The sequence below is a fragment of the Histomonas meleagridis genome (assembly GCF_020186115.1).
Source record: "Histomonas meleagridis strain 2922-C6/04-10x chromosome Unknown contig_4, whole genome shotgun sequence".
NCBI lineage: Eukaryota > Parabasalia > Tritrichomonadida > Dientamoebidae > Histomonas > Histomonas meleagridis.
In genome coordinates this window covers 456,020-472,545 of record NW_027150883.1, presented here as the reverse complement: position 1 = coordinate 472,545, position 16,526 = coordinate 456,020, and the positions used below count along the sequence as shown (strand labels likewise).

Here is a 16,526-nt window from a genome sequence, read left to right as displayed (position 1 = left end):
TTTAGCATTAATATCTAAATCATCACGTTTTAGAAGTAGTTTAATAATTTCAATAAAACCATTTTCACATAAATTCATTAAAGCTGTTTCAAATTACATTAAATGATCTCAAAAAGATATTTTAAAACTAAAATAAATAAAACTAACTTTAAACATAAATAAAGTATATTTTTGGTATTAATTTCTACATCTTTTCTTTCTATAAATATTTTAACAATTTCATAATTATTTTTAAAACATGCATAATTAAATGCTGTTTGAAATGATTTTATGAAATTCGAAAAAAAACATTAAAATACTAAAATTATTGAATGAACATTATATAATTCAATTTAATATCTTTTGCATTGATATCAATTTCTTTTCTTTCAATTAATAATTTAACAATTTCATTATTACAATAAAAACATGCCTCCATAAGCGCTGTCCAAAATAATTTAAATAAAATCCAAAAACTATAATAAAACATCATGTAATTAAAACAAACATCTAATAAATCATTTAAATATCTTTCACATTAATATCAATTTTATTTTGCGCAAGAAGTATCTTTACAATTTCTATATGTCCTTTTTCAGATGCAAAAATAAGCGGTGTTCTAAACAAATTAAACAAATACCTAATATATTATTAAAACTTCAAAAATTTAAATAGAACATTATAATAAATGATTAAACACCTTTTTCATTAACATCTATATCATTAATTTCCATAAATAATTCCATTATTTTAATATGATTGTTTTGTACCGAATAAATAAATGCTGAATTAAATGAATTAAATAAATGTCAAAAAGCAATTCAAACAAACATTAAATAAATTGATTTAATATCTTTTGCATAAATATTTATATCATTTCGTTGGAATAATAATTTTATAATTTCGTAATAACCATTAATAGATGCTAACATAAGAGCATTTCTAAACAAAATGAATAAAATCCATAACAAACTTTAAAACATAAAAACAAGAAAATAAAATTCAAATAGAATAAAAAATCATCTCTAGCATCTAAATCAATTCCGTTTTGTTCAAGTATACATTTTATTAACTCAATATTTCCTGATTCAATGGAAAAAATCAGAATATTTTTCGGTATTTGATTATCTTTGATAAATTTCTGGAATAGAAAAATATTTCCAATTTTTGCTGTTTCAATTATAATTGAGTTATCGATTATCATTCTTTCATTTTCAAGAAATGAAAGAATTTTGTAATTAGAATATTTCAAACATTTAACAACTAAATTTGGAATGCTATCGATACTAATAATTTCATTATCATAAAGATAATGAAAAATATCATTTCGATGAAATTCAATTGCTATTTCATATGCATTTTCGAATGATGAATGATATTGTTCACATAAATGAATTATCTCTAAGTTTCCGCCTGCAATTGCATATTTACCTGTTTTATTTATATTAGAACCAATTAACAATAAAAATTTAAAACATTTAACTGATCCAAAAAATGCTGCATAATCTACAAGGGTTACATCGCTTTTATTAATAAATGAATATCTTTCATAAAGTGATGGTTTAATCTTTTTATTAATATCAAAATTATTTTGTGATGTTATTTCTTGAAGTTTTTCTATTTCATCATTTCGAATTATTTTTGCAATTTCATTTGGATTATGTCCTTCTTTAATTAATTGTTTATGAATTTCCCAATTGTTCTCTGAAAGTTTATCAATGTTTTCTATAAATTGTTGAAGAAATGGAGGGAAATAATTAATTCCATTGATTTCTTCTTTTGATTTATAATGTGAAAAATATAATGTTTTTTCCCTCTTTACAGTTCTAGGTGTTGCTAACTTTTTTTCTATCAATTTTCCAAGTATATAATTTGATTCTTGTGATTTGGAATGAAGAAGAAATTGAATAAAAATTTCACTAATTTCATATTTACTTTTATCGAACTGTTTTGCTTCAATCATCTCGATAAATTTTATATAAAGATCAATATCATTCATCTGGGATACAAACGATGAATAAATTATTTGACAAATAATAAGATTAAATGAATATGGATATTGTTCATCTTCAAATAAAGTCATTACAAATTCAATGGAAGAAATGATGTTCTCTTGACTTAAATCAAAAATAACTTCTTCAATTGATTGCAACTTTGAGTAACACTCATCATTATTCGCTAGGATTTGGCTACAATCATTTCCCATTTTTTTGTCGTTGGACAATTGAATATAAAACCGCAATGACAAAAACCGATAAAGTATTCAATCGGAAACGAACATTTTTTATACCATTCAAACATATTTAACGATAAAATGTATGAATCCTAATTTCCTTTTGCGTTGTAACAAGAAAAAATTGTCTTTTAACTTCCTATATATTCCTAAACTTTAAGCATATTAAATTATTAAATTATTTTGCAGAAGTAATTTTACTTTTTTCACATTTACTACAATGAAAGAATAGTCACAGCACTCAAAAAGTAGATCTCTCTGTCATCGAAAGTGACAACACTTCTCAAAAAGTGATAAATTCTGATACTTACTATTGTCACTTTTTAGAAAAATAAAGATGTTTTTGATTTAGTACTTTCGGTATATTTTTAAAAGCTTAATTAAGCTTATGTTTAAAACTCCTTTTAATTGCTTATGTTTAAAAAATACTTGGGAAATGTAAATTTTTACATATGATTAAATCCGTCTAAATATGTACTCTCTATAAACATAACTATTTTGAGCAATTTATTTCATTGGCTCATGATGAGTATAATTTTGTTATTGATTAACATTTTCATCCATAATCTCATTGTCATCAATTAAAACATTATCAAATTTTTGATGAGTTCTATAATTTCTCCACTTAACATACAAAACAATTAGAACAGCAGCAATCACCACAACAACCACAACAACTACAGTAATCACTACGTTATTTGACGGCATATATCCGTAGCATTCTTCGAATCCCTTATTCACTGATAGAGCTCCGAAATTATCTTCAACATATGAAACATTTACATAAGCTTTTTTTGCCGAAATTTTTTGAAATGCATTTGGTGCGATGTAATTTGGTTCATATTTACCATAATAAAATATACAATTTAAATCTTTACATTCAAGGAATGCATAATCCATAATATTGTTATTCTTTTCTGAATTGATTCACAATCTAACTGATCATTTAATGAAAAATTAAAATCATCTTTTCATGATGATTCCACATGTACATATTAGCTAAAACAATTTTTTTATTTAATTAAAGTTTCAAAAACTCTAATGATCTGTAAAGATATTTTATTATTAATATAAAAATCTATATTTGGTATTCCATTTCATCATACCACAATATTCCAGGCCAAGCGTATCTTGTTGATTCCTTTTGTATTGGGAGAATTATTTGATACCAATGTTTACCGAAAGTTTTGAACAATTTTTTCATTCGTTTTGCTTTGTTTTGTTTATTTACTTTTCCTTCTATCGAAATTGTATCTGCGTTTTGTGCAAAGAATCCATACCCAAAGCCAATAAGCATTATTCCTAAAATAACTCCATACAATAATATACAAATTGAAATAATCAGATAATGATTCGGAGAGTTCTTAGTGTTAATTACTGTAATCAATGATGATGGTACTGTAGATAAGCAAAATATAGAAGCATAAGCAAATGATAAAAAGAAAGATTTAAAGTTTTTGTCTGCAATACAATTTCCAAACATCGGACAATGATGATCATATCTTAGATGACATGCACCACAAAGTTCACAATGATGGGAACCTTTTGGCATTGGAAGGGAACAATAAGGACAAATTGGTATATTTCTAAATTGATATGGAATTGTTCCTTCTTCAAATGATTTTAAAAGACCACGTGATTTGAGATCATCTCGAACTCTTCCCGGATCACAGGTAGCTGTTTTTAACCAACACCATAACCACATACAGAATGCCCATAGTGTAAAATATTTGTTGATATTAAATAAAAAAGAAAATTTAATAGCTGATGGAAATACAAAAACAAAGCAACAAATTGCTAAAGCGAAACCAATTCCAAGTGCAAATAAATTTGGAAGAAATAACAGGATTCTAAAACATCTCATTTGGCCGGTTGGAAACCAAAACCGTTAATATGACATTTTTATTTTTATAGAATTAATACCAAAAAAATAATTTTACTCAAAAAAATGTTACCAAATAATTATAAAAGTGACAATTTATTCAATGAATTAATTTGACAATTTCTACAAAAATTGAATTAGAAACAAGCGGAAAACAAATGAGCGACGAAATAACAGGAAGCTTTATAGTTAAAACACGCAAATTTTTTGCAACTCTCACACAAAAGCTTAATTTATATGGTACTCATGAGTTTGATAAATTAATACATCTTTTCCATTTATTTGTACGGAATCAATATTTAATCAGAAAAGAACGAAATCTTGTACAAGATTTATATACAGATTTACTTGGTGAACTTAAAAATGTGGAAAATCAAACAACTGTTATTATAGTTTTAGACACAATAATTAATATTGATATCGGAGATAAAATTTTAAAGGCGAATAGAATTTCTTTCCAGTTTAGAGGTTTACACTGTGATACAAATCATATTTTTTGGATTACACTCGAACGTGTTTTACGTTGGCTTGATAAAACTAATCCCAAGTCAATAGATCAAATTCTTTTACCGTATCAATCATTAATATCCACCATACAATCTAACGATGAGTCCAAAGCCATTTGTATTTTTAATGTTATTCCAATTTTATATCGAAATTTTTCAAATAAGATCACAATATCTGATGCTAAACTGATCCAGGCCTTTGCCATTGGGTTTCAGTTTTCATCTCCTAAAGTTTATTCTGTTGCCAAGCGAGCTTTAAAGCTTGTCTTAAAAATACGGAAAGATTTTCCGATCAAACAACTTTGTCAAATATTATCAAACTCATGTACAGTACCCGAATACATAGAAGGTACATGCATAGCCATTCAAACCATCATTAAATTTGATATTCAAAATACCAATAATTTCAATTTTTCAAACCCACAAATTTCTTTACTAGATTCACGTGAAATTCAAATGCGTTTACCAATATATTCGTTTTTACCCATTTGTTATCGTTGTTCTCCGAATTTGTTCACCGAAGAAATCCATCTAAAAATCATTAAAGCATATTCAGTTCTTATTCGGAAAAAAGCGGCGAATCGAAACGAAGCATTAATTGGTTTTGCAAATTATATTTTTTCACGAAAAGGCGAATTTAGTAAAAATGAAAAATCTAATTTAGAGAAATGCAAAAAATTACTTGAACCAATTGATAGTGAACAATCATCATATTGTTTTTGTTCATTATTAACTATATCACCTGAACATTTTAATGATGAAATTAATATTGTTTTTGGATATCCATTAACGAGTTTTATAGTGAAAGGATTATATGAATTTAGTCAAATCTTTCCAAAATATACAGAAACTTTATGTGAAAAAGTAATAAATTCCATAAATGAAATATTACTAAATGATGAATCAGATCCTAAATCGATATTAGAAGCATTTAAGAGTTTAAGGAAAATGAAAATCCCAAACAAAATGATAACATTAGAAATGATAATGTTATACTCAATGCATATGTCAAGTTTAAGCTTAAAGATACGAAGGATTTCATCACAATTTGTATTAGATTATCAAAGAAAGGCGCCATCCATTGATATAATATTAAGAATTCTAAGTATAATTTCTACTGAATCGAATGTTGAACAACAAGAATATTTAATGTTTAATCTTAATAAGGAAACATCAGATAAAAGAGTATTAAATCCATTAAAGTTATTATTACATGATTCAACTCAAAGTATTCGATTAGAAGCATTAAAATTTATTACACATTTATCATATATTTCAGAAGCACAATCATTACTTAAAGGATTTTTAATTGAGAAAATTCGTGACTTAGAACAATCATCAGTTATATTTAAGGAACATATTAAATGTTTTTTAATTGTTTCTGATGCGGCGTTTTCTAATAATCCGAAATATTCTAATTATGCGAAACATTTATTATATGTTTTTTCATCATTTTTAATACAATATTTATTAAAATCGACACAAATATTATCAACAACTTCAATACAATTATTATCACAACTTTTAAAGTTATCTCCACAAAGTACAGATATTGAATTATTAGTAAATTTAATACGTAATAATTTGAATTATTCAACACCTAAACGATTTGAAGCAGTCACTAATTTAATACAATCCGCATTAAATAATACTGATTTGAAATATTTAATATATAATCAATATTCAGATATTATTGTAAAACTTTTAGAATATTCGAATATACATATGACAGATAAATCGTCAATAAAAATGTTAAAGTTATTAAGTAATATCGGTGCTATATCACCTGCAATCATATCCAAATTACAAATTAAAGAAAAGAATCAAAAAGATAATAAAATTATTACTCCTAATACATATTTATTTAATTATACCTTCAAAAATGCGATTGAAGGTTTAACAATGGCTTCAGTCGGTGTAGCATCATTAACATTATTAGATATATTATCTGATGAATCACAATCAACAATACACTCAATAGCTATTGAAGCATTATTAAATATATTAAGAGCACATCGATTAATGATTTCGGATGAATTAGAATCACAAATAATGATAAAAATCTCGAAATTAATATCTATGGGAGGCACATCATCAGTATCAGTATTAATTAAGAACATGTCGACATTAATTACAGTTTTAGGCGATAGTTTTATACCTTTAGTACCACATGTAGTTGAATTAATATGTAATAATTGGAAGAAATTAGATCAATCATTATTAATTCGTATATTAAATTGGTTAATGTTATATTTACCAGAATCTTGTATACCATATTTACCAAGAATTGCTGCAATATTATTCCAAGATATCGAAACTGAAAATGCAAAATCTGTTTCAGGGATTTTATTAGCAATTTTATCATTTGGTCAATATGTAAAGAATATTGATCATATAATATATCCACCATTATTAGAATGGATTAAATATCATGCAAATGAACCGATTGAAGATATATTGGAGACCTTCAAAGATATATTAATTAATGGAGGTACATTAAAATTCTCTTCACAATTATTAAAGACTATGATACAAATTGTCCAAATTAATCATTCTTTACATGATAAAGTCATTGAAATCATTTTAGTTATTGGTGTACATTTAGGCCAACAATTTTTACTTTATATACCACAAATATCAACTGTCTTAAACTTATATTCAAATGCTGATTTAATTGCTTATATAATCTCATTAAAAATAGGTGAACCTACTCCTAAGAAAATATTACAAAAATTAACTCCGGAACCATTAAAAATATCAACGAAACGTATACCAACAAAATCGACAGTAGTTTCAAGTGAATTTCAATTACTTGATATTATTACGCCACAAATGGATTATGATGAATCACAATGGAATAAATGGTGTGAAGACTTCTTCGGTTTAATGGTAAGTTCATCATCTTCGAGAGCTATATCTGCATGTGAAAGTGTCATTGAAAAACATGCAGGTATTAGAGATTCATTATATCCTATAACATTAGCATTATATTATTTCCAATATAAAAATGTACGAAATGAAGGAATCAGTAATTTATTCATTAAATTATTTAGATATAATACTATACCGAGAAATGTAATTCGACATTTTTTAGCCGCAATTGAAATCATCGAAGTTTTAGGTGGTGATTTACCTATTAGTTTAAAGGCGATTGCATTAACTGCACAAAAAGCAGAAAGAATTGCACAATCATTACGAGCGTCGGAAGCATTATATGAGAATTTAGATAATTCACAAACAGAAAAACTAATTGTCTTAAATCAACAATTAGGTTTACCTTTAGCTGCTAAAGGTATCTTAAGAGTAGCAGCATTAAGAGGTATTTCTACAAAACAAGCTATCTTAGCTGAGCGATTAGGTCTATGGGAAGATGCCTTAGAATTATATCATAATGAATTACAAAATAATCCAAATGATATGCAACTTTATAAAGGCAAATTAAATTGTTTAAAGAATTTGTCACAATATAAAGCATTAAAAGAAGCTTCTTCGAATGGTAATTGGCCTTTATATTTAGCTAATGCAGAATGGCGAATGTTTGAAAAAAAGCAATTCCTTGAAACAGTATCGAAATTATCTAATAACACTTCTGTTGATGGATTATTCTTAAGATCATTATCATGTGTAATGAAAAATGATTTTAATACTGCAAAAGATTTATTGAAACAAATGCAATTGAAATTTATTGATCGAATCTTCCCAGTAATCTCAGAAGACTATGAACAAGTATATAATGAATTTACAAAGATATCATTTGCATCAGAAATTAATGAAGTTATTAAATATAAGAAATTGAAATTGGAATCTAAAAATATATTTAATGAAAATAGAGATAATATATTAAAGAGTTTATCATTGATTAAAAAGGTTTGGGAAATTAGATATGATCAATTACCAGATAATCCTAACATTATGCATCATGCTTTATGTATTCGATCATTAGTATTAAAGCCTAAGTCACTTAAGCCTCAATGGTTAAAGTTTCTAAATTGTGCAATTAAATATAAAAGATATGAATTATTATCTAATTCATTTGACTATTTAAAGAGTTCATTAAAAGAACTTGATACAGACTTCAAATTTGTTTATAGTCGATTTCTTTATTGCGAAGGGAAAGTTGATGAAGCGATTAAAGAATTACCATTTGATAAAGTCGAATCATATTATTTATTAAGTAAATGGAACTTCGAAAAGAAGAATGACGAAGAATCACATAAAAACCTCATCAAATTCTTCGATAATAATAACTTTAATTATACTGATGAACAATGTTCATTTTGGTCACAAGTCAATTATACATTATATGAAAAGACTCATGATAAATCTTATTTAATTGATTCATTAGATGGATTACTTAAAGGTATTTTATTAAGGCCATCACATTCTTTATCATTTACATTACGAATTTTATCGATTCTTTTCCAAAATGGTTTCGAAGAATTATATCAAAAGTTCCAAAGTTATTTATCCGAATTACCATTAATAGTTTGGATAGAAGTATTACCACAAATTATTGCAAGGACTAATTCTAATGACTTAAAACTTAAAGAATTAATCGAAAACTTATTATTAGTAATTGGTAAACATCAGCCTCAATTGGTATTACATTCTTTAATGGTTCCATTAAAAAGTGAATCATCAAATCGCCAAAAAGTTGCCCAAATTATATTCAATAAAATTCAACAAGAATTTCCGAACATAGTTAGTCAAATTCTGATATTGTCAAATGAATTAATACGTGTGGCTACTTCATGGTGGGAAATGTGGTTCTCTCAAATAGAAGAAGCTTCCCGTGCTTATGTAATGCGTAAGAACAAACAAGAGATGGTTGATATCTTATTACCATATCATAAGTTTTTATCAGAAGAACCAAAGACGTTTTATGAGTTAATGTTCATAAAACAATTTAACTATAAATTAGAAATAGCTAAACAATGGCTAATTAAATATAACGAAACACAAAATGATAATTGTTTATTACAAGCATGGACAATATACATCGAAGTATTTCATCAACTAAAACCTTTGATAGCTGATTTAACTACAATAAAACTAAGTGATGCATCGCCATTACTATTAAACTTACAAAACACTGATCTATTTGTTCCTGGTACATATGAAATTAATCAGCCATTGATATTATTAACTAATGTCGAGTCAGAAATGGTTGTAATGCGGAGTAAACAAAGGCCACGAAAAATGGCATTAATTGGTTCTGATGGCACTAAATTCACATTCTTATTAAAGGCAAACGAAGACACACGTTTGGATGAACGTGTTATGCAATTATTCTCTTTAGTGAACTCAATTATCCTACAAAGTAAAAAACCGTTAAAGGAAAAACTGACAATTATAACGTACAAAGTGATGCCGATCACTCAAAAAGTCGGTTTAATAGGGTGGGTACCAAACTGTAACACTTTATACGACTTAGTGAAAATGAACAGAAAAAAGCACGAAATACCTTTAGAGATAGAATACCAAACTACGATGAAGTTTTGCCCTAAGTTTGAATCTTTACCTTATTGTGATGATAAACTAATAGGTTTCCAACAAGGAATGAAGGCTCAGCCTGGTAATGATTTAAAGAATTTAATGTTAACTATGGCTGATGATTCAAACCATTGGATTGAACATAGAACGTTGTACACAACATCATTGGCTATGACGTCAATGGTTGGCTATATATTAGGTTTAGGTGATAGACATTTGTGTAATATAATGATAAAGAAAAGAAATTCGAAATTGGTTCATATCGACTTCGGTGATTGTTTCGAAGTGGCTATGCATAGAGATAAGTTCCCCGAAAAAGTACCGTTTCGATTAACAAGAATGTTACAGAACGCATTGGAAGTGTCAAAAATTGATGGCACTTTTAGGTATTGTTGTCAAAATGTGATGAGTTTGTTAAGGGAAAATGGTGAGCAAATTCTTGGATTATTAGAAGTGTTTATTTATGATCCGTTATTGCAATGGATTACTGAGGGTGAAAATGAAAGTAAATCGGCAATTAATATTATTAAAAGAATTGACGATAAGTTAAAGGGTAAAGAATTGGGCGGTGATAAGGTGACGCCATTCGTGGATCAGGTCGATTATTTAATTAAAGAGGCTACGGATCCGAAGAATTTATGTATGATGTTCATTGGGTGGTACCCATGGTGGTGATATACCCAATATTATAATTAACTAAAAAGTTTTCTGTTATCTTTGCGAACTGTTTAAAAGTTTTGGTAAATAAAGCTGATAACAATTTTGTTGAAGTATTTTATGACACTTTTCTTGTATTGTTCGAACAAAGTTTCTGAATTTAAAATAGAAAATGTACCACGCACCAGACCAAAGAAAAATACTCGAACCACCACTACATGTTCTGTTCGGTTACTTGAAGGAGGGACAGCGAATTAGAATTCATTTAAATCAGAATAATAAAATGGTTATCGAAGGAAAAATTTTGGGATTTGACGAATTCATGAATATCGTCCTTGGAGATGCTTTTGAAGTATACAGGAAAGGCAATAGGATTTCACTTGGAACCACAATGCTTAGAGGAGAATGCGTTGGACTTATTCATGGAATTCCAAATACGATTGAATAAATTTTTTTATAATTAAACTGCTTCAATTAATTCATTAAATGCTATTGTAACCTGGTTATTGGAAAAAATGAATGTCATAAATGTCAAATTATTTGACATAACAAATTTTGATTCTCAGAAACCTTATGAGTTACTTAATATGTTAAGAAAAAAAATTTATTAGATTTCATAGTGATCGAGATATGCTGCATAACTTTTCTGGATAATTCTTTTCGCGTGACCTGAACCCATTGTTTGGAACGTCTTCACTGTCTTCCTTTCAAGCGTCTTATAGTCATTGAAGAATTGATTAATTTTTAGCATTTTGTATGGAGGAAGTTCTGAAATGTCGAAATAAATGTTGTACTCTGGGTCGCTAACGCATACAGCAATGATTTTATCATCTGGCTTTCCACAGTCGATCATTGGCATCACTCCAATTGGTCTTGCTTTTAGAATGCATAATGGTGGAACTGAAAGTTGACAAAGAACGAGTATATCAAGCGGATCTCCGTCTTCTGCAAGAGTTTTTGGGATAAACCCGTAGTTAGCTGGATAAACGACAGATGAGTGAAGGATTCGATCAACTTTTAGTAAACCTGTTGGTTTATCGAGCTCTGTTTTTACACGAGATTCTGCTGGTATTTCTATTACACAGTTCACGATATCAGGACTTGTTTGTCCAATGTCAACGTTATGCCAAGGATGATGAATCATCATTGATCGTTCCTCGTATTGTTCAGGCCTTCTTCTGTTTATCTCGACTTTACGGAACAGAGACTCCATGTACTGTCGGTATTCCTTGTCATCATCATTTTCTTTGTTCATTTTGGGAGAAAAAAGCGGAAACGATACAACCGCTTGATGAAAGTGACACTAAAACTCCTTATTCAATGGTTTATACTTAAGGATTTTTGGGTTGAGTAAACTCGTTAAAAAGTCAAAATAAAGCATTAAATTACAGCATAAATTTAGAGTTAGGTGTGTTGCATTAATGGTCTAATTAGACAAGGGGCTAAACAAGAATATCCAGAAAACCACAAATTTGGAGGTGTATAGTTGACACACACACACAAAAAAAAAAAATATTTTGATAAAGTATTTTTCGAACTGAAAACAAAGTGGTGTAGGCTGAACTATACCCCCGGAAAAAACACGTTATTTACGATAGGGTACGATATACATTATATGGTAAAAATGATCGTTCGAAAAAATTTCGTATGAAATTTTGTATTCAATATAACGTACACATCAATTTTACAACCACGTAAAATTATCAAAATATCACGATCTAAATTTTGTCAACTTTACATATAAGTAAAGTATTCATATATTTTACATAATTTTACAACGTATGCCAAAAATCATTTCTATGAAATTTTTTCGAACGATCATTTTTATCATAAAATGTCTATCGTACTTTATCGTAAATAACTTGTTTAGTATGGGGGTATCGTTCATCATAGCCACAAAGTGTTTTACCATGCGCTCTCCTTCCTTGTTTCAGGTAAATGCGCCACAGCACAATGTTCAGACAACGAATGTTTCGTATAAAATGACTTTTGAATTGATATTTGGTCATACGGATTTACAAAAAACTTCTGAGTAAACTATTTAAAATATTTATTTCACTTGCTAACAACTCATTGAGTACCCTGCAAACGATGGCATTTCCGTCATGACGCAATCAGTTTTCGTCATGTTTCCTTTCATGTAAAATGAGTCTGCTGCCAACTTATAAATGAAAGCAGCCGGTGCCCAAAAGATCGAGAGCGCGATCTGCGATGCATGCGAAATAATTCCTTTTAGTTTTTCGTCAGATACGACAACACTTTCAACGTATCCATTAACAGTATCAATACGTTCTTTTCTCCATGTTCTACTTCTTGAACCTTTAGACTTCATAGCGCTCAAGTATTGGTCAAGTAAGTATATGATACGAAGGTTAGACTCATCTTCCCAAACAATGTTCTTCGTGATGTCAATAAAATTAAGTTCATTTTCAGTAGAATTTACGTTCGGGAACTCACAGTCATCAGTCCAATTCGATGCCCTCAGATATACGTATGGTGAATAGCAATGATGTGTTACTGTTCTCGTTTTCCTTTTGCCATTCGAATGGTAAACACTGGTTGTTGTGTATGTGCCATGAATTCTAATCATTGAATAAGGTTGGCCAACCGAAAGCTTTGATGTTAAATTATTATATTCGGTACTCGAAATTGGATTTTCTGCTGTTTTGTATATCGCCGTTTGACTTACGACGACACTATTAACAATCCAAAATATGCCAAAAAGAACACACGCAACGACCGAAAATGCCCAATGAAGAACACTGTTGGCTAATATTAAAAATACGCCCAAAGTAACTGCAACAATGCAAAGAACCCAATGAAGTGCTGGGACAGATGCTGGAATTGGGACAACTGTTCCGTTTCTTTCATTTTTGGCTGCGTTGTATTCATCGCAATAAATAGAGAACAAACAAACCATGTAAAAGAAAAAGAATAATGTAACAATGAGTCCAACAATTCGATACCACTTTGAAAAATATTCAATTGCTCTTCCAAAAATCGAGCAAAAACCTGTGGAATGGGAACTACCGGAGTTATCGTTTTCATTGTCTCTTGTTTCTACGCCTGAATACTGTTCAGGAACATATGTCGGTGCTGAATCAGCTGCATAATCTGGTGTTATATCCTCAAGTGGCATCGAAATTTGTTGTTGAGTGGGCGGATATTGTTCGTCATGTTGTGGATATGGGTTATATCCATAGCTCATTTTGGAATGTGACAAAAAGCTCTGTAACACACCACCTCTCAAATGTGGTGTTATTTCAGTAAAACCTTTTTACACCGCATTGAAAACTGAGAATTGATTTATCGATTTATAGTGGTTAAACTTATCAAATTTGTTGTAGCCACTTTAGTCAAATGCGGTTTAAATTTTAACGGTTTGGCCTTGGAATGAGTAATCTCATAGAATATTTTGAATAGATAATAATTACTTGATGAAAATTTACAATTTCATTTCGCTTTGGAACACTGTCTCATATTCACTTAGTTGCATTAGATATTTATTGTCTGTTTCACTTATTATGGAATTTGTTTCGTTGTTTAATGTTTTAATTATTACGTTAAATGTTTTCGTACAATTTGTTATTGGAACTTTTTGTTGTGTTTTCGATATATTTATAACAATTTCCCAATGAATCGAATTAAAATATTTTTCGTTTTCTTTTAATGTTTCGCATTGTATAAATATAATCGAAAACGAATAATAATTTGCAATTATTTGTCCGCTGCTATCAAATGACGGAAATATATAATCTGTTAAATATTTAATGTTTTCGTTGTTCACATTAAAACTTAAAATTCGTAAATTTGTATAACTTTCGAATGTTTCATAACATTTTTCATTTGTTTCCTCTTCTTCAAACACAAATAGAAATAGTCCTTTGCATTCATACGCTTCACTTAAATATTTTATTAATATCGGAAACACCAAAAAATCTTTTTCTTCAATTTGAAGAGTTTTATCATTCGAATGAAGAAGATATTCGATAATTCGATTTTGTCTTTCTGTCGTTTGGAATTTTATATTCGTTTCATTTTCATGTTTATGATCAAATGTTAAATATTTAAGAAGATTTGACGAATTGATCAATATTCGTTTCGTTCGATATTTCATAACTTCAATAAATTGTTCATGAAAACGTGGAATATCCCAAAAGAAACAAATCTCTTCTTTGGATAATCTTGAAAAGAATAAAAATTCCATTGTTTGATCAATTGGTGAAATTCTATGAGAAAAAACACGAAAATTTTGTGTTTCTTTTCTTGGATTAAAAGATTTTAAATGAGATTCATTTTCTTTATCACTTTTTGCATTTATTTGTAAAGGATTAATAGGATATAACCCAAAAACAAACAAATCTTGATTCGAATCATCATAAAGCATTTTGATTTAATCAACACATCAAACTTTGATGTTTTTGTAATCCTTTGAAAATTGAGTTTCAAATTTTTATCATAAAATTCTTTTTTTTATAATTTCTCATGTTTTAATTTATGAATGTAAAGAAATATTCGTGAAGAAGGAATCCAATTAAGGTGACCAATTGGGAATTTTAAGAGACAATAAATTTTAAGCAATAAAAAGCCGTCAGATGCATCTGCTCATTTTTTGGAGAATAAAATAGAATTTTGGGTTCAAAAAAATATAATATTAACTTTTTACTTTATATTTTTTTTACAAAAATATATAGAAATAATAAACTAATGTTTTATCCCATATAAATCTTGTTTTAACAAGGAAATTTTCATTTTATGAAATTGTTTGCAGGTTGATAAAAATTAAATGGAAATATGGTCATTTCATTATTTTTTCTTCATGGAAAAAGCAAAACTAAGCAATGGAGTAGAAATCCCTCTTGAAGGCTTTGGAGTTTTTCAAATACCAGATCTTGACCAATGTAAGCAAGCAGTTCTTGACGCAATTAATGCTGGTTACAGATTAATAGATACAGCTACATATTACCACAATGAGGAGGCTGTAGGAGCTGCTATTAAAGAGTGTGGTATCCCAAGGGACCAACTTTTTATAGTTTCTAAAGTTTGGCCACAAGATGCAGGATATGAAAATACAAAGATAGCATTTGAAACATCTTTAAACAAACTTGGTCTTGACTACTTAGATCTATATTTAGTTCACCAGCCATTTGGAGATTATTATGGCTCATGGCGAGCTTTACAAGAATTGTATGAAGCTAAAAAAGTACGTGCAATTGGTGTTTCAAACTTCTACCCTGATCGCCTTCTTGATCTTTGTCTTAACGTTAAGATTATTCCACATGTTAATCAAGTTGAATGTAATCCATTTTTCCAAAGAGTCAAAGAGATTGAAATCATGAAAGAGTATAACATTCTGATGGAAGCATGGGCACCACTTGCAGAGGCCAGATTCGGAATTTTTGAAAACGAAACATTAAAGAAGATTGCTGCAAATCATAATAAAACCGTGGCCCAAATTATATTACGTTGGAACACACAAAGAGGAATCGTTGTTCTCCCAAAGTCTGTTCATAAGGAACGTATAGAAGAAAATTTCAATATTTGGGATTTCAAATTAACTGATGAAGAAATGGGTGAAATTGCAAAACTTGATAAAGGGCATAGCCAAATTTGTAACCATTATGATCCAGCATATGTCAAGAAACTTAATAATGCTAAAGTTCATTAAAAAGATAAAGCTTCTAATTCACTTTTTACTAATGATTAAAAGCAAATTTAATTTTTAAAATTTACAAGATTCATTAATTAGAGAAAACTAAACTTCAAATGATCCAAA

At 28.5% G+C, this 16,526-nt stretch overlaps 4 protein-coding genes across 4 annotated transcripts; 2 read left to right on the top strand and 2 right to left on the bottom strand.

The window, feature by feature from the left end:
- Window positions 1-7,486: 7,486 nt before the first annotated feature.
- Window positions 7,487-10,768, top strand: GO595_005915 (PIKK family atypical protein kinase; the record flags this gene model as incomplete). Its single annotated transcript, XM_067919210.1, has 1 exon — window positions 7,487-10,768. One exon carries the CDS (start codon window positions 7,487-7,489, stop codon window positions 10,766-10,768), a length of 3,282 nt encoding a protein of 1,093 aa, XP_067773951.1.
- Window positions 10,769-11,357: 589 nt separating this feature from the next.
- On the bottom strand, window positions 11,358-12,005 carry GO595_005914 (soluble inorganic pyrophosphatase 1; the record flags this gene model as incomplete). The annotated part of the gene is made up of 1 exon (XM_067919209.1): window positions 11,358-12,005. The coding sequence occupies one exon, from the start codon at window positions 12,003-12,005 to the stop codon at window positions 11,358-11,360; it is 648 nt and encodes a 215-aa protein (XP_067773950.1).
- An 807-nt stretch (window positions 12,006-12,812) lies between these two features.
- GO595_005913 (uncharacterized protein) lies at window positions 12,813-13,958 on the bottom strand (the record flags this gene model as incomplete). The annotated part of the gene is made up of 1 exon (XM_067919208.1): window positions 12,813-13,958. One exon carries the CDS (start codon window positions 13,956-13,958, stop codon window positions 12,813-12,815), a length of 1,146 nt encoding a protein of 381 aa, XP_067773949.1.
- Window positions 13,959-15,569: 1,611 nt separating this feature from the next.
- On the top strand, window positions 15,570-16,418 carry GO595_005912 (aldo/keto reductase; the record flags this gene model as incomplete). The annotated part of the gene is made up of 1 exon (XM_067919206.1): window positions 15,570-16,418. One exon carries the CDS (start codon window positions 15,570-15,572, stop codon window positions 16,416-16,418), a length of 849 nt encoding a protein of 282 aa, XP_067773948.1.
- Window positions 16,419-16,526: the final 108 nt, after the last annotated feature.